At 41.6% G+C, this 17,536-nt stretch overlaps 1 protein-coding gene across 8 annotated transcripts in view; it reads left to right on the top strand.

The window, feature by feature from the left end:
- Positions 1-17,351, top strand: part of LOC146468287 (protocadherin Fat 4-like) — a 74,519-nt gene extending 57,168 nt beyond the window's left edge. For 6 of the 8 annotated variants that reach the window (XM_085125018.1, XM_085125017.1, XM_085125019.1 and 3 more), the window contains exons 16-33: positions 146-329; positions 834-1,935; positions 2,123-2,359; positions 3,061-3,659; positions 4,731-5,435; positions 5,934-6,519; positions 7,577-7,784; positions 8,222-8,441; positions 8,881-9,000; positions 9,333-9,407; positions 10,178-10,354; positions 10,569-10,763; positions 11,082-11,232; positions 11,401-11,525; positions 11,858-12,161; positions 12,643-12,872; positions 13,698-15,692; positions 16,285-17,351. In XM_085125018.1, coding sequence (XP_084981144.1) covers positions 146-329; positions 834-1,935; positions 2,123-2,359; positions 3,061-3,659; positions 4,731-5,435; positions 5,934-6,519; positions 7,577-7,784; positions 8,222-8,441; positions 8,881-9,000; positions 9,333-9,407; positions 10,178-10,354; positions 10,569-10,763; positions 11,082-11,232; positions 11,401-11,525; positions 11,858-12,161; positions 12,643-12,872; positions 13,698-15,692; positions 16,285-16,569 — 7,498 coding nt within the window. In that variant the 3' untranslated portion in view covers positions 16,570-17,351. The remainder of the gene's footprint in view (positions 1-145; positions 330-833; positions 1,936-2,122; positions 2,360-3,060; positions 3,660-4,730; positions 5,436-5,933; positions 6,520-7,576; positions 7,785-8,221; positions 8,442-8,880; positions 9,001-9,332; positions 9,408-10,177; positions 10,355-10,568; positions 10,764-11,081; positions 11,233-11,400; positions 11,526-11,857; positions 12,162-12,642; positions 12,873-13,697; positions 15,693-16,284) is intronic. The other 2 variants (XM_085125014.1, XM_085125016.1) reach the window with 1 other exon arrangement.
- The last annotated feature ends 185 nt before the right edge of the window (positions 17,352-17,536 follow it).

Raw genomic sequence — 17,536 nt, 5'->3', positions numbered from 1 at the left:
TTTGGTTTTTAGAACATTGATTGTTTCCTCATTTCCCAGGAAATGTAATCTGATTTGTCCTTACATGCCGGGATTTCTGTGTGCAGTAACCTCTGGGAAATAATAAGTGATTGCTACTGATGTAATCTTTCTTTTGTACGGTTAGTTTTGCAGCACGCGACGAAGATACAAGCCAATCATTGACGTATTCGCTGACCAATGACGACAACGGGCGCTTTAGGGTTGATTCCAGGGGGAGACTGTACAAAGCAAAAGATGTCGACTATGAAACCCAAACTACTCATGTCATAAGAACGATGGTGCAGGATAGCGGAAACCCTTCCATGAAGGTAAGACACATTGATCACCGTAATCATCATCATCATCATCATCATCATCATCATCATTATCATCAACAACAACATTATCCCTTAAGGACGGTGCCTACTTTTGTTACTGCGCATACGTTCTGTGCATCTCGAGATACTCGGGTTTCCTATGGGTGGTGCCTGCTAATGCAGGAATATTTTTGCGCGGTTTAAAACTATGCGGAGAAAGCAGAACTTTGCAAACGCTTTTGGTATCTCGGAAGAAAATTGGGGGTAACCATGCATTTTTCAGAGATAATTAAGCTTCAATTTAGGAAAAAATCCCATACATTGCTTCATATTTTGGCGTTTTTTAGACATATTATTGCTTAATCATCTTTGAAAAATGCGTGGTTACCCCCAATTTTAGTTTTGAATTCCAATAGGCCTTCCTAAGATCTGCTTTTCCCGCATAGTCATAAACCGCACAAAAATACTTCGATATTATTAGGCACCGTCCTTGACACATTCCTTGTTTCTTTTAAGATGGAGAAATCCTTCACAATTGAAGTATTGGACGTGAACGAGGCACCAATCAACATCAACGTCACCTCAGCAGGAGGACAGCTGTCATTCCCTGACGGATATGCGCAGATTCGCGAAAACTCTGCCATCGGAACAAAGATCGGAACGCTGGAGGCTCTGGATCATGACGCTGTTCAGTCGTTAACTTTTAGACTCGACGACGATGCTGGCGGAAAATTCAAGTTGGGAAGTTCTGCGAATTGCCAGACGATCACCAATATCCCTGGGATAAACTCAAAATGTACAATAGATCTTCAATCGAATGGAGTTCTGGACTATGAAACTTCTAAGGAGTATTACGTTATGGTACGCGTGACTGATAAGAAAGGTCTTTTCATGACTCAACAGCTGAAGATAAGCGTCGTCGATCAAAACGATCCGCCTGAAAATATTACTGTGGGTGGAAGTAACGCCGCGTCTGTGAACGAAAATTCCAACGGCGCACTGATTGGACAACTGGTGACTAGTGACCAAGATGTTGCGCAGACGCATACGTACAAGCTTTTGGATAACGCCGGTGGTCGATTTGTGATTCAAAATGACAAGCTTTATGTGTCTTCTTCCGCTAATCTGGATTACGAAGTTCAAAATCGGTTTTCAGTCAGAATACAAAGCAACGATAGTGGATCACCCTCTCTCGGTGTGACGCAGGACTTCCAGATCAGCGTCCTTGATGTAAACGAAGCCCCAGTAAACATAACTCTTGCGCCCACGAGCATCACCGAGAACAGTTCTCCAGGGACCTGGATCGGTCAGCTCAATATCAGTGACCCGGACAACTATGGGTCACGTGGTGCGTGGCAAACTCACACCTGCCAGGTTACTGGAAACCAGATTGGGAAATTTACGATTCAATCCAACACTCTTACCGTGGGGAGCGCAAGTTTAGACTACGAGCAAGCTTCGGTAATTCGTGTTCAGGTGAAGTGCTCTGATAGCGGCTCTCCGTCATTGTATCTGGTGAAAATTCTCTCCGTTACAGTTGAAGATGTGAATGAGGCTCCCACGGGCATTTCTTTGTCAAGCAGCGTTGTAGCTGAGAATCAACTTCCATCGCTAATAGGTAAGGAAGAAGGCTTGTCTATTTGAATGAAATAATGAAGTGTTACCGCAGCAGTATGTAAGACATATGTCTCACGCGAAGCAAATAAAAATAACCTTACTTGCCACGAGACTAAAAACAGCTCAGTGGTAAATTAAGGCAGCTGGCATTACTGTGACTCAAACTACTTTCCTTTTGTGATTTTTAGGCTTCTTCTCCACCGCTGACCCGGATAATACCAATCAACCGAACGACAGGCAGTCCTTTACGTACACCCTCATGGGGAACACCGCTCGTCTGCCATTTATAATCGACAGCAACGCACTGAATTCAACAAGAAGCTTGAACTATGAGGCCCAGTCCTCCTGGAACATCACGGTCAGGTCGATGGACAGCGGTGACCCTCCGCTCAGTTTTGTGAAGACTTTCCAGATATCCGTTGTCGGTAAGTTAATTATGGACAGAAAAAAATATGAAGGCTGCCGATACTGATCAGTTCAGGATTGCGAACACTCTTTGTTGTCGTCCTATTCTTCTCTATTTAACAAATTAGCATCAGTTTTAACGCGACTGTCCTCTTGCTGATGATAAATTACGTCATGATCTGGTTAAAGTTCACAGCAGACTTTGACAATGTAATGACGTTTACAAAACACAAGGAGAACAATTTGGTTTAAACGCGAGTTAATGGAACAGAATGCGGGAAACTGCGAAAGTTAAGCTTAAGATTCCAAAACCCTTCGTAATAATTCGGAGAATTAGGTGCTGGTAGACTAAAATTCTTAACAATATTGGACGATTGGAATTTTTGAAAGTTTCGTATTTTCCAGTTGACAGTTGTCTGAACTCGCATTGCCGACAAAAATTTAATAGCCGGCAATGAGCGCGCGATAAAAAAAGACAGTTATTGTGAAAAACAATTTTGACGCGCTGCCCTCGCGTTCGTGCTTGTAATGCTGCAATCATGCGATCTACTCTTTTGCACGAAAACACAGAATCCGGGAACAGTCGAATGATTGTTGAAATACGCAAAACTTCTCAAGGAAGAATGTAAGCAAGCTCTTGTAAGGATTTTTTTTTTTCAGCTGGAAACAGCGAAGTTTGATTCTTGCTCCTAAGTCTGTTTGTTTTTACTTTCCTTTGCAGATGTTAATGAAAAGCCATTTAACATAACTTTGTCGAATACCTTTGTCAATGAAAATCCCCCACAAGACACAGTGATCGGAAATATCTCCTCGCAAGATCCAGACCAGGGACAAATCCATGTTTATACACTAGCCGACGGAGCTGGAGGGAGATTTAAGCTGGATGGAAATCAGCTCAATGTTGCTTTGCCAAACGATGACTGCCTTAAAAATGGTGGAGACTTCTGCAAGTTCAACTACGAAAAACAGCAGCACTACACACTGCGCGTGCGTGCTACAGACAATGGGAACCCCCCTCAGAGCAGCGAAGCAAGCCTGTCAATTACATTGATTGACGTCAATGACCGACCACGTGATTTTAAACTGTCTGGTCATACGGTAAAAGAAAATGCGACAATCGGAACAAGAATCGGTCGGTTTTCCGCAACAGACGAGGACACATCACAAACGCTACAGTTTTCTTTGGTGAACAGTGATGGAGGGAGGTTCGCGGTTGACTCCTCGGGTTATTTAATCAAAGCAAAAGGAACAGATTACGAGACTAGCAAGACTCACAAGGTCGTTGCTATGGTGAGGGATAACGGAAAGCCGCCTTTAGAGGTACGTTAAGAAAACAGTTCTACATGAAGCCTTGTTCCTTTTTGTCTTAGTACTCTGTACTTTAGTCGGTACAACAGCGGAAGGTCTGCCTTTCATATATTAGCTTTTTAGCCACCTAGACCTGAATGAAGGGGTAGGAGTGACATAAGAGCGATCATGATGTACAAAGCCTAATAGGAGCGACAATCCTCTTCTCGCTCTTTTCGGAAGTCTTGAGAACGTAATTCTCTTCCCTACCTCACCTTTCGGAACCATTCACCTTACCACTCACTTTTGATATTTATCGGTTTGTTAAAGTTGGCATAAACTGTCTTTGTTTTTAATCAAAGATAGCACGCCAATGATTGTTACCAATGTCGGGCAAAGGTGCGGTCAAATGTTAAATTTTAAACGTAATAATACAATCCATGCGCGCGCCACTAGACAAAGCAACCTTTTACATCCGCCTACAGTGAGGACTGAGATCGCAAAACGATCTTTCTATTACTATGGTTGCACTCTTTTTAACGAACTTTCTTGATATATTATTATCAGTATTAGTGTAATGCATATGTATACTATAGGTTTAGTACATTGTTGTGTTCAGGGCTCCCATTGATAACAGACAGCTTTTTGCATCTGAAGGGGCTACCCTGAGCGGTATAAATCAATAAAGATTCTTCTTCTTCTTTGATTAGTACAGAGGAATCCAGAGGTATCTTAAATGCGCATCAAATGGTTTAATGTCTTTGACTGCGTTAAACAACTGTCAAAGGCGATATAAAAGAACCACAACTCCTCTCCTCCTCATTTGTTTCTGACGCCTGTTTTGCGAAACTTTGACACACCCGTATTTATCAAAGCCGAATTTTCGAAGTCCCTTCCTCATCCCCCCTCCCCCTCCGCTTTCTCTTTCGATTTCACAACTTTTTGTTATTTTCTTGTTAACGAGAGGTTTCACAGGTTTCGTTCGCCCATCCTTCAATTTCTCAGCACATTTGTTGTTTTCTACGCATGCTTGCATGAAGATCATTTCATAGTCGTGAGGTGAAATTACATAATCTTAAGCTAAGTCATATATTTTTTTTACAGGTTAACAAGACATTTGTAGTTGTCGTGGAAAATATCAATGAAGCTCCCATAAACATTTCCATAACGTCATCATCGGGGCAGCAGTCTTTCGCCGATAACCAACCAAAAGTAAATGAGAACTCCAAAACGGACACAACTGTAGGGACACTTCAAGCCTACGACCATGACGAGGTTCAAAGCTTGACATTCACTTTAGATGATGACGCCGGCGGAAAATTCACCGTGGGCTCACAAGTCACGTGTTACAACATTACCAACATCCCAGGCGTTAAAACGAAGTGTACGACGCTGTTTAAGGTCAGCGGTGACCTCGACTATGAAGCAAGCTCCACTGAAGATATCTTGGTTCGCGTGACTGATAATAGCAGCTTATTCCACGTCCAGCCGTTTAAGGTTATGATACTCGATATTAATGACCGGCCAAGCAATATAACCTTAGCTGGAGGCGATACTGCTTTTATCGACGAGAACGTTAATAACGGTTTTGTTGGTGATTTGGCGACTATTGATGAAGACACCCGCCAGACGCATAGCTACAGCTTAATAAATAACGGCGGTTGGAAGTTTAGGCTCCGTGGAAACAAGATTTATACCTCACTTTTCGCAAACTTGGATTACGAACGGAAGTCGACATACTCTATAGCGGTGAGAAGCCGGGATAATGGAAGTCCAAGGCTGAGCGTTGATAAAACGTTTACTATTCAGGTATGTTTGTTTTCCTCCTAGAGAAAAATTTGAACCAAATCAAAGTAGTCATTCCGGCCAATCAGAGTAAACGCGAACATCCCAATGAACCAATTGTAAAGCAAATAAATGTAACGAGTGCTTTGCGCGGGAAAATAGTTGCTTCAAGACCCTATTGGTGTTGTGTTACTTCTTACTGATTGGGAAAGTGGTGCGACTTTTTTTTGTTTGGGTCGCGTCATTGCAACCCTAAGTTGACACGAACTCTGAATAGTTTCTTCCTTTCCTTCCCCCTGTCACTTTTACCTGGCTATTGTAGTGGATATGCGACAGTGTACGTGACATCCTTCCATACATGAAGGGCGGAGTTCAAATCCGACAGGGCGCCAGCACAAGTCTTCTTTTCAATCCATTTTGTTTTCGGTCGCCTGTCGTTTATAGTTTGTTAGATCTGGTGACTAAACGGTGACTGGCTTTCTTATTTTGTTTCAGTCATCTCACAATTCTTCCCTTATTTAGGTTCGTGACGTTAACGAGCGACCGACGGACATCATTTTGTCCTCAGGCAGTGTTCAAGAAAACCGCCCTCAAGGCACTCTGGTCAGTAACATTTCAGTATCAGACCCTGATGACAAGGGACCTAGAGGACCCTGGCAGAGTCACTCCTGTGTTGTCCTTAATGCTGTCAATGCGCCTTTTAAGGTCAACTCATCATCAAATTATCTTGTTGTAACCGGGAATTTGAACTATGAGAAGACAAAGAGCTACAATGTGAACCTGCGTTGTCGAGATAATGGAAAGCCGGCTTTGTCAGTAGACAAGACTGTTCGGATCAATGTCGTTGATGTCAATGAGAAGCCCTATGATATTACGCTATCTATTAACGAGGTCGCTGAGAATGCTGGGATTGTCACTGTGGGAGTCCTGGATACTGCTGACCCGGATAATGAGAAGACTGTGGTGCAGACATTTACCTATGATATTGTGGGTCCCCCTGGGAGCATTCCTTTCGTAATTGACAATGGCGCTCTAAACACGACAAGAAGCTTGGATTACGAAACCAAGAATACTTGGCGGCTGACTATAAAATCTACGGATAACAAAGGTGACCATAAATCAGGAGCCGACGACTAGGAGCCTCTGTCTGTATTAATTCCTTGAGTCAACCCTTTCCCGAGTAGATTTATTTTTAGAACTGCTTTTCCCGCGTAAAGGAATGACGTACGTATCACGATTTAATTGTCACTACTCATCTTTGATTGGCTATTTGAACCGGAGTGTTCCAAAGGTCCCCCAAGAGGCGTTCTAAAACTACATCTCGGGAAGAGGTTAAAGGGGAAGTGTCATGGGGTTTTTGGTGTGTTTTGTTAAAAATGGTGAAATAAGACCTTCAATCAGCTGCCAAATAATTCAAGAATGACGAGAGGAAAGAAGTCAACTTAATTCTTGAAAGGAACAACTCGTGATCTGTTCAAGCACTTTTTAGAAACAAAAATGCAAGAACTTGAAAAACATTAGCCTAGCATTTTTCAAGTTTCAATCCATACCGACCTAATCTGTCTCTGGCCAGAGGCACTAATCGACAGTTTTATTGCACTGGGGTGAAAATTTATAACAAACTTGACAATTATTTCTTTGTTTCTACCTGACAGACAAACATTTTTGGGTTATGAAATGACAGTAGATTTGCGTAATACTTCCCCTTTAACTCCAAGGCTTTATATAAGAGGCTGAGGCTCTGGGTGTTAAGGTCCTATTACAGATCTATTCTACAATAACGTCTGCGCGATATGAACTCGGACGAGTAACTCAGTGTCTCTCTAATCACCACAGCTTCTTCCTTGTAAACGGCCTTCACAACTGAAGAAAGTGCAAGATGAAAAGCAAGAACATTTTACCAAAAGAGCAGATGGAGATATTCTCGTTTGTTTTTAGAAACTCTTTTTTCCTTTGGCCAACTGTTTTTCAAACATTGTTGTTCACTGTTTGATTTTTTAGTACGTAAGATAATGTATTGATGCAGTGAGGAGAAAAATTCTATTAATCACTCAGGAAGATCAGAAAAAGTGCGCGCAATCCTGACCCTTGTCCACCGCGGTAATCTGTACCTGAGTATTTGAGGATGGTAAGAAAGAATAATAGTGTAATGTTAATTTTCGTAGGTCTTAGCACGACAAAGAATTTCACGGTGATCGTCAAAGACAGAAATGATCCGCCCACGGGCATATCAGCTAGCGGACCACTTAGTGTAAGCGAAAACAATCTGTCCGGGGAGTACATAGGCACTGTGACAACCGCTGATCAGGATGTCGGGCAGACGCACCAGTACAAGATAACTGATGTGGTTGGACAGGGACATCATACCCAGAGGTATGAAGTTATATTCGTTTATCGTTTTGTTTCTTGACGGGTTTGGGTTGGTGTTTTTGTTTGTGCTTTTCTAAGCGTGGTTGCTAAGAAACGTGAGCTGGCGTCTTGACAAACTGATATGGCAATAGGGAATTTTATATTGGATTCATACCATAGCAAGCTAACGAGTATTGATTTTATTATTATTATTATTATTATTATTATTATTATTACATAATAATAAAGTTATCCTACCATCCCTTCAGTTATGAGTTGTGTCAAATTCTCTGTTTAAAGTATTTTTTAACTGATCATCGAGAGAGACTGAACGACACGCGGAAAGAAACCTAGTGCAAGAAGTGTACACCTTCGTTGTCCCATCAGAAAACCATCATAACCGATTTTAAGGGGTTTTTTTAGCATTTATAATTTTACAATTAACTTTTGCTTTCTCTCTGTAGTTCCGCTGGTCTTCTTAACCTATTCATGGTTGAATCGCCTTCCGGCCGGGTTACTCTTCAGAAGTCTGGACTCGATTACGAACAGTACGCCAACTACACAGTGACTGTGAACAGTACAGACAGCGGTTTTCCACCTTACTCAGTGACAAGCTCGTTTGTGGTCAGCATTAATAACGTCAATGAAAAGCCGCAAAATATCTCACTGAATAACAACAAGGTAATGTATGACAGACTTGTGAGTTTCGTCCACTTTTGACCAGAAATGCACGTTACTGTGAAAAAACGTACTTCATATTGGACAGAGTTTTTTGTTTTGCCATTTCCCACACAATTTCTTTTTTCAATCGGCAGAATTGTTTGTATTAAGGTTAGGCATTTTGAGGCATGTTGGATGACACATATGCGTCGATCCGGCTAGAAACAAAACAGTTTTCTCTGAAGCTAGAACACTCAAAACTAAGGCTGCGATATTAACCCGCCATCGGAAACCATTTTTGCCACGCTCATTTTCTCATCCGGGAAACGCAAAAATGGCTCACATGGAGAACATATTTGCCTCATATTAAGGTCAAATTCGAGAGATTTTCTTGAAGGTTCTACAACAGTTTGCACCTAAACAGCTTTTGTTTTAAACAGCCTTGTTTAAAATGTTTCAGATTCCCGAGAACAGTCCCGTTGGAACAGTTGTTGGTAACTTGACAGTGTACGATCCTGACAACCTTCATCTTCCCTTACAAAAGTTCCACTGTGTTGTGCTGGGAGGTGGGCCATTTAAAGTAAGTGCTTCGCTGAGATGTTTTCATTGTTGGATACATATTGTGCGTACAGAGTGAAATGAAAATATGAACATTGCATTACTTAAAGGTTTTGCCATCTCAAAGATACATCTTTCACCAAAATTTGCTGCTTTCTTGAAATTTTGAACGATACTTTTCAGTGATTCTGAGGAAGTGACAAAGCGCACCTTTGTTTCAGTGCTTATTAGCACTTGAAACAAGAGAGAATAAAGATTTTTGGGAGAAATAAGGCGTACTGGTCCGTGACCGTATATTTGACGGATTACACTGTCCTGAATAGTGTGATGTTAACAATTTCATTGTATTTTCAGGTTGTTAACCATGTAACTCTGGTAGTTTCTGACAACACCTTAGATTACGAACAAGTTGACATGTACACAGTGAATGTAAGTTAACCACGATTTTCCAGATTAATGTCACATTTTAATTATAGTTTTTACTGAGCAAAATAAGCCACTCCATTTTATTGGACGATAAAGGAGTTTTCAGGATAAAGGTTCAAGCATTTCATCTAGGGCGGAGGTATGAAACAGTGGGGAGTGGTGTGGGGAGAGTACTCCGTGACCATGTTTCAAGTAAAGACTTTGTAGTTATACAAGTGGCTATTTTCGTTCACATCCTGCTCCAAGGAATTTGTTTTGGCTCTTCCAGTTTTTCTCTTTCCATAGAACACTTGCAGTTCCAGTTTTATGTAATACAAGATGTAAGGACACAGAGTTTGTTTGATCTGTGACTCTTGTCAAACAAAGGCTAAATAATTGTTTGTATTTATACCGTTAGCGGCTTGCAATGGTGAAAAATTTTTATAATTCCTGTAAATCACTTCTCAGCCCAACGTACATTGATTTTATTTTAGTATCAATGAAGTCGCCATGATTTTTAAAAGGCTTTAGCCAAAGTATGTACCAAACCGCACAGACGCTCATCAGATTTCTTTGATACGTTTAATAGAAGACATAGAAAATTCGTTTGTATAACAAATCTCTCATTAGACGTTTTGGTGTGTAGCGTCACTGTTTTACTGGTTGTTTGTATATTTTGACTCGCCCTGCCGCGTTGTCAAAACTGACAGCACATGTCCTAAAATTATTTTGTAATAGCACAAGCTCCAAAACATCTAATATTTATACATCTATCTCTTTATTTCCTTTGTCAGGTCAACTGTTCCGAGCTCTTACCCAGTCCACTGTCTGTGTCGTCACTGTTCGTCATTAATGTCCTTGACGTAAACGAGGCTCCATACAATCTGTCAATCTCGTCCCAGACTGTGAACGAAAACGAACCCCCTGGTGTATTAGTGAGCATGCTCAGTGTTCGTGATCCAGACTTCCCGGTAAGAAAAGAGCAGTTGTTTTCCAATTGCATTGCAGTGAATAAAAATGCGTTTGAAAAGCTTTTGACATTAGTACGGCGAGGTATAATCAGCCGTTTTTCCATGTTTTCAAGTTCTCATTTCTAGTAGATTTGCATTAGTATTTGCGTGAACATCTGGTCACTTTCTGACCTGCTTTGATCTCAATTTTTGCTTTTTCCATTTAAACGTACAGTTTTCAGGACAAGCCAATGTCTCTCTGGCTATTAAAGACCAGTCACCAGGGCCCAACGCCTTTGAGTTGAGAAGAAAAAGACTGGTGACAACAAGGACGCTTGATTTCGAGGTTCAAAGCTCGTACAAAGTGACAGTGGTTGCAACGGACAGCGGTAACCCGCCTCTCAATACCAGTCTCTCCTTCACTATCCAGGTAAGGACGAATTACACACATGATCTTTTTGTTCAAATGATTTGTTCTCGTTTCACTGCAGAGTGATGAGAGAACAACAGGTTCTCAAACCGTTTATAATTCAACGCAAAAGTGTACCAAACTTTATGGTAGTTAAAATCACATGTCCTCCGCCACGGTAGTGATTCCCTTTGTTTTTGTTTTGTTTTGTTTTTTTTCTTCATGAATTATTTGTGAGAATGTGAACAGTATCTCAGACGCTTTTAATTCAGTTGCATATTTCATAAGCAGCCTCAGTTTTTCTTAATGTCAATTACAGTTACGTTTATTTGTTTTCAGGTGATTGACACGAATGACCCACCCACTGTAATAAGTCTTACATCCGGGGGAATCTATGAGAATGCTACCGCAGGAACAGTTGTGGGCACCTTGCGGGCTCAAGATCAAGATGCCAATCAAACTCATTTCTTCAGTGTAACTGTTGGCAGAGGTAAGTTTGAGTTAAACACGCGCTTGTTTCCAGTATTAGTAGTTATAGTTACAGACTGAAGGCTATTTCAAAACATACGAAGCCCCAACACTCAATGCTTCTGAAATCGGCAGATATGAAATGAGTGAGTTAAAATAATAATGATCTTTGTTTTTCAATTTCTTTTAGATTTGTTTTTTGCCAGTGGAAGCAGCTTGTTGCTGAATAACGTTTCACTGGATTACGAAGCTACACCAGTCATCAACATTAACGTCAGTGCTACTGATAATGGCTCCCCTCCCCTCTCAGTACAGGTTTGTTCAAACATTTGTTTTTCCTCATTTCGAAATGTCCAAGATCATCCTGATAGCGAGGCTCATAGGACACAAACATTAGGGGTAAAAGAATAAACATATTCATTCAAGTTGCTTTAGAACCTGATCGATGTCGTGCAATATTCGATATATTAGGGATTGCTTGTCGTAACACAGACGGTTTTCGTGTGTTCCTGCAGCCCATAGGCTAACACAGTCCGTTTTTACAATGAGAATATGTTCCTGAAAGCAAAATGGACTGAATAAAAGGAAGCCGAAAGTACAAGATTTCGTACTTTGGGGAAGGTTAAATTCTTCATTCTCAATTGTAGGGACTCCTGAGTATTTCTGTTCTGGACTGCAACGACCCGCCGTCGGAAATAATCTTGAACTCGTCTCACTCGACACCCGACAACGTCTCGTACACGATCGTGTTACCCGAGAACAGCCCGGGTGGAACCTCGTTAGTCAACACAAGTGTTGTTGATGAAGACGTGGGACAGCAACACAGTTGTATACTCCTGGGAGGAGGAGATTACTTTTATGTTAGCCCGTTGTCTAAGTCGTCCTCAGAGATTCGCGTCAAGCAAGGCGCTAACCTGGATTATGAAAGCCTTTTGGACGCTCCAATTCAAGGTAGATGGGGATAGCAATTCCCTTTACTTTATTCCCTTTATTTGTCTTGATTATATTCTGAGAATTGGTAGCCGCTCTTTCTCAGCCTCGTATTCACAGAAATTAAAGACACATAGTTGAGTTTGGTGAAGGCGACTTCTGGATGTTTTTTCGTGGTGTGGGGGTAGGACCCTATGGTGGAAGGCGACTGTGACCTAATAAATATGTCTTCATTTCATTTACTCCGATTAATTTCATTTTCTTTCGTCCCTCCCTCTTTCCTGTTTTCTTTTCACTTCGGCTTTCCTTTTCATTTTTTACGTTCCTTCCTTCCTATTTTCTCCTATTTCCTTCCTTCCTTCCTTCCTTCCTTCCTTCCTTTCTTCCTTCCTTCCTTCCTTCCTTCCTTCCTTCCTTCCTTCCTTCCCTTCCTGCTTGCTTGCTTCCTTCTTTCGTGGCATGGTTTATTTCGTATCTCATTTATTACTTTTGCACCAAACAGTTGCAGTTGAATGCCAAGACAACGGGAATCCTCCGTACTCAGTTAAAAGGAATTTCAGCGTTCAACTCTCTGATGTTAACGAAGCTCCGTTCGACATTCGTTTGAACAGCTCCGACGTGGAAGAGAACGTTCAGATGGGCTATGTCATTGGTCCTCTCACTTGCAAAGACCCGGATATAGGACAAAGTCACGTGTTCACTGTCATCGGAAATTACTCTTCAGTTTTCCAGGTGAGAATTGTTTGCCTTGATAGACGCAGTTTTGTAAGAGCAAGGTTAAGAAAATATGTTGAACTAACCAAAATACTGTATTTTCCTTTTGTTGTCTGAAAGCAATTATGGCTATCTTTTGTTCGTTTTCGACGTCATTGTTAGGATGTAAAATGTGAATTTCACCTCAATAGTGATAAAATAGGCCACCGAAAGAGCTCACTTTTGCATAAAAAAAACACATTGACATAAGCTGCATTAACGGATAAATCTGGTATGTTGACTTTGAAGTTCACCTACTTGAGAACTCTCAAGTTCTTAACTCTTAACTGAAAAAAGGTGCTGGAGTCGTTCCAGATAAGGTCAATTAGTACAAAGCGGAAAATCTTTGCTTGTTTGTTTGTTTGTTTATTTATTTATTTAATTGTGCTATCTTTGTATTCGAATTCCATAGTGTCCGAAAAGCATAGCTTTTTGAGGTTCATCAAATAGCTTCTGTGTAAACACAGCTTGTGCAATCCACTTGTAGATGCCATTAGAGGGGCCTGGGTTCGATTCTCGATGGAGTTGGCATTATTCGTAGGTTCACTAATTCTCGTCTTTTTTCCCTCGTCAAAAACTAAAATTTATTTAGAAGTTCCAATTAAAGTTCGATATAGACGACCTACTTGGAATCTTCTCAGCGATGATATGTGTTTTCCGTAAACATTGCGATTTATTTATATTGTTTATGATGACACCTTCATTCGCGTCTCGTAACTATTTTTTTTCTATGAAAGTTGATCTCCCTTTCAGGGCAATCCAGCTGTTTCATGCCTCAGCTAAACTGCATTTTCTTCTCTCCAGGTTAACAACAGTGATAACTCCCTCATTGTCAAAGATCCATCTTTCCTGAACTACGAGAATCTTCATCCCCCAGCCGTGCTCAAGGTCACCATCAGTGCTACAGATGTGCCCGCGAAATTCATAGGACCTCCACTCAGCGTCATCAGTGACGTCACTATTAGCGTGATTGACGTCAACGAGTCACCAGATGACATCAGACTAATTCCAGGAAACGTGACAATCCCAGAAAACGTGTCTGTCGGCTACTGCATCGCGCAGGTCACATCCAGAAACCCCGAGCGAACACAAAGAGTGGATTACACTCTACTGAATTACCAGGACACGTTTGCTATCGAAGATAAATGTACGGCTAATTCTTCGGTTGTCACTGGTGGAAAGAAAGACTTGCCGTATTTGACCGTGAAGTCGCATCTTAGTTATGATGATTACATCATTCGAGGATATAAGATTCTGATAGAAGCCGAAGACAATGGCATTCCTCCGCAATCGTTCAACGGTACAGTTGAAGTTCATGTGACCAAAATTGATCCTTGTCCATCAGCTGCGTGCCACGTGGACGCCACGTGCAGCCGCGTTGACTGGTATAATTACACGTGCATGTGCAATGAAGGATACACGGGGGATGGCTTTAACTGTTCTGATGTAGATGATTGTCAACCGAATCCGTGCAGTTTCGGTGGCACTTGTCATGATTATGTAAACTACTATAACTGCACGTGTCCCAGTGGATACCACAATGGAACGGACTGCACACTCATTGATCTCTGTTTGTCGAATCCATGCAACCACAGTGCTACTTGTACGCCTTTCAGAAATGGATACAGCTGTTTTTGCGCGGTTGGATACACTGGCGTACACTGTGAAACGAATATAGACGATTGTGCGAGTGAGCCGTGCGTGGAAGGGGCCTGCGTGGATGGAGTAGGCAGCTTCACTTGTAACTGCTCGGCAGGCTTCGAAGGAACTGTCTGTCAGAGAAAGCCCGGTGAGTGTAAAGAGGAATCATGCGAAAAGACAGAAATTTGCGTCCCACCAAACGTCGACAAGTATAATGCAATTCAATGTATATCATCAGACGCTGTGGTAGTGTTATATTTTCCTGAAGGTGAGGATGCGTCAAGTCCGCAGTGGCAGTATCAACTTGAGCAGATCATAGAAGGACTTACGTTTCCGATGACCGAGGTAACAAAAGATGAGTACGATTCAAGCTGGGTTAATGTGGAGGACGTGTTTATCATTAGTCCAAGTCTGACACACACAGCCAAAGCTAAGAGAAGCACGTCAGAAGACAATCCCTCAGTTGTAGAGTTTGTTGTCATCGTGAAGTCGGACACTAAACTTGTGGGTGTTCCAGTAAAGGCTGTTTTGTGCAGTATTAATAACACGTGTGTTAATAACAAATACATCACAAGTGGGTCACCTGGTGATTTTAATTACAGGCTTTGTAAGTCCACCGCGCACAGAATAGAATTTTTGGGCATTTCAAACTGTGTTCCTGTGGAAGCTAACGACATGCCACTGAAGAACCAGCGTCATTCGACGAGCATGCTTACGTATTACGTCATCGCTGGTACCGGGGGGCTTCTGTTGATTGTCGTCCTCTTGGGACTCCTGCTTTGCCGGAGGAACAGACTAAGCGAAAAACAACGCAGGTTCATAAAACAAGAGCGGTACAGAGAAAATGACGACGAAACGTACACAGATATCATGTACAGACATCAAATGGCTAAACAAGAGGCGGAGCAGCCCATGGGAGCTTTCAACCCGATTTACGGAACGACAGAAGAGGAAGCCAACAGAGATGTCACCATGCATGACAATCCGATCTACCAGGAACCTAATGAGCGTAAGAGGGTGCAAAGATCTGAATCCACGACTGGCTTTGAGAATCCAATGTACACCAGCTTCAAACCGGACAAACTGGAACAAAGAAAGGAGGAAGAGGAACTTAAGGCTGTGGGCTTCGCCAATCCCATGTTTACATCTTATAGAGAGGTAAAAAATTAGTGCTGATTTTTAGCATGTTCGCAAGCTCTCTGAGTCAAAATATTTAATTGAATGTTACACTAGTCGAGCCTGATTGTCGGGACATGACATGGCATGATATCTTTATTTGAATAGGGTAGCACCTTCAACTAATTTACAATGAAATTACTGTTTTCAACGGAGGCCCTATATTCAAATAATATCATATGCCAAAAAATCAATAATATAACCATCTGATAGCACGACTTATTGCAATTGTCCAGTGTTGAGTGTTCAAACGTAACAAATTAAAATGAGACGAAAGTATTGGACATTTGAAGGGAGCGTCCCTCCAAGTATGGCAAATTACTGTACAAGTCATAGTGGACTTCTAAAAGTGTTGGAGCAGTTTAATGTATCCAACCTCCCGTAACTCCCTCCTATTCCAAAGGATTTTCTTTTCGAGTTATTTTGTGCATATCTGGTAGTCTTTCACTCATCTGCAATCCACGTAAATTTTATCATTATTTCATGCATTCCCATTAAGTTTACTGTAGTTCGTATTCCGTAGAGTAAAAGGTGGACGATTTGTTTTCATTTTCCTTCTTTAATTTTTCTCCAGCAAAGGAAGTCAACTGAAACAAACGAAGACGGAAACGCTCTCTACGCTGTGCCGTTCAAACCGGAGAAAGTTGCCACTCAGAAGACAGGAACGCCCACTTACGACACGCCCAAGAAACCAGTCAGTAATGAACCGCAAGTTGTAGAGGCATCCGGGTTCTTTAATCCCTTGTACAAGACACGCGCAGAGGTACAGGAATATCCGGATATATCCAGCATTTTTGCCAGACCCAGTCCACCACCAGAGAAGGAGCTTGATGACGAACCGGGAGAGAGTGACTGCTGAGGAGGGGCTTGATAGCGAGTATATGCGTGACTCAAGGGTAATTCATTTTAGTTAAAATAGAGTTTTCTTCGTATTGGCTCACGTAACGTTTTTAGGTATAGGAGGAAATCCGCTGGTCAAGGAAGTGCAGTCACAAGTGAACTTATCTTTTCGGTTTTTGCGCCAGCAGTCACGCTGCACAGCGGTTTTCCTTAATCTTTGAGCTTCTGCGCAAGAAAGTCGCAATAAGCTGATTTTAATAAATAAGAGGAATCGCATAACACAGTCTTCTATTGATAGAAGGTTATTTCCGATTTGTCCTTAGCCTCTTGTTCATTGCGAAGCCCGGTGCAAAGGCTTTTTTTAATTCATAGGCAAATAAGACCCGCGTAAACCTTGCCTTTGCTTTCATTTGATTAAGAAGCTAAAGATATATTCGGTGATAGCTTTTTCAGTGTTCTCGTCCCTATATGTGTTTTGGTTAGAGTAGCGTTTCGAGCCCTCACTCACAAACATCACATTAGTCCGGTTGTATCTCAAAGAAAGGTACTTTGGCTTGAGTTAGCGAGAGGTTCGATCTTGAGGATTTTACATACATTTAATAGACTGCAAAACAGTCCTTTTCGTGAAGCGTGAACTCGCGAAACGCGGCCGAAAGCGGGAATTCTCATGTGCTATCTTCACAGGGGGTTTCTTCCCAGCACCTATCTCAATTTCCTTGTCGCACCAGATGTTTCGTATGAAGAACGCTTATGTTTGTACGACGGACCGACTTAAAAAGATACGGACTGTTTTAGCAGCCTGGATTTATTTCTTTATGATTTACATGTCGCAGGGAAGCAAAATTAAAATAACATGTTTCATTGCAAGAATCAGACTATCGACGGAAAGTTGTTGATTACTTCTCAGCGAATCTTTTTTTGTTTGTTTTTTTTGTTTTTTTTGAAGAACAGAATTGCTTATCGTGGCCACCCATTTGAGCATCTCC

This window comes from Pavona decussata, unplaced genomic scaffold, assembly GCF_977016875.1.
Source record: "Pavona decussata unplaced genomic scaffold, jaPavDecu1.1 SCAFFOLD_133, whole genome shotgun sequence".
In the NCBI taxonomy this organism is placed as follows: Eukaryota; Metazoa; Cnidaria; class Anthozoa; order Scleractinia; family Agariciidae; genus Pavona; species Pavona decussata.
This window is presented reverse-complemented; position numbering and strand designations above follow the sequence as displayed.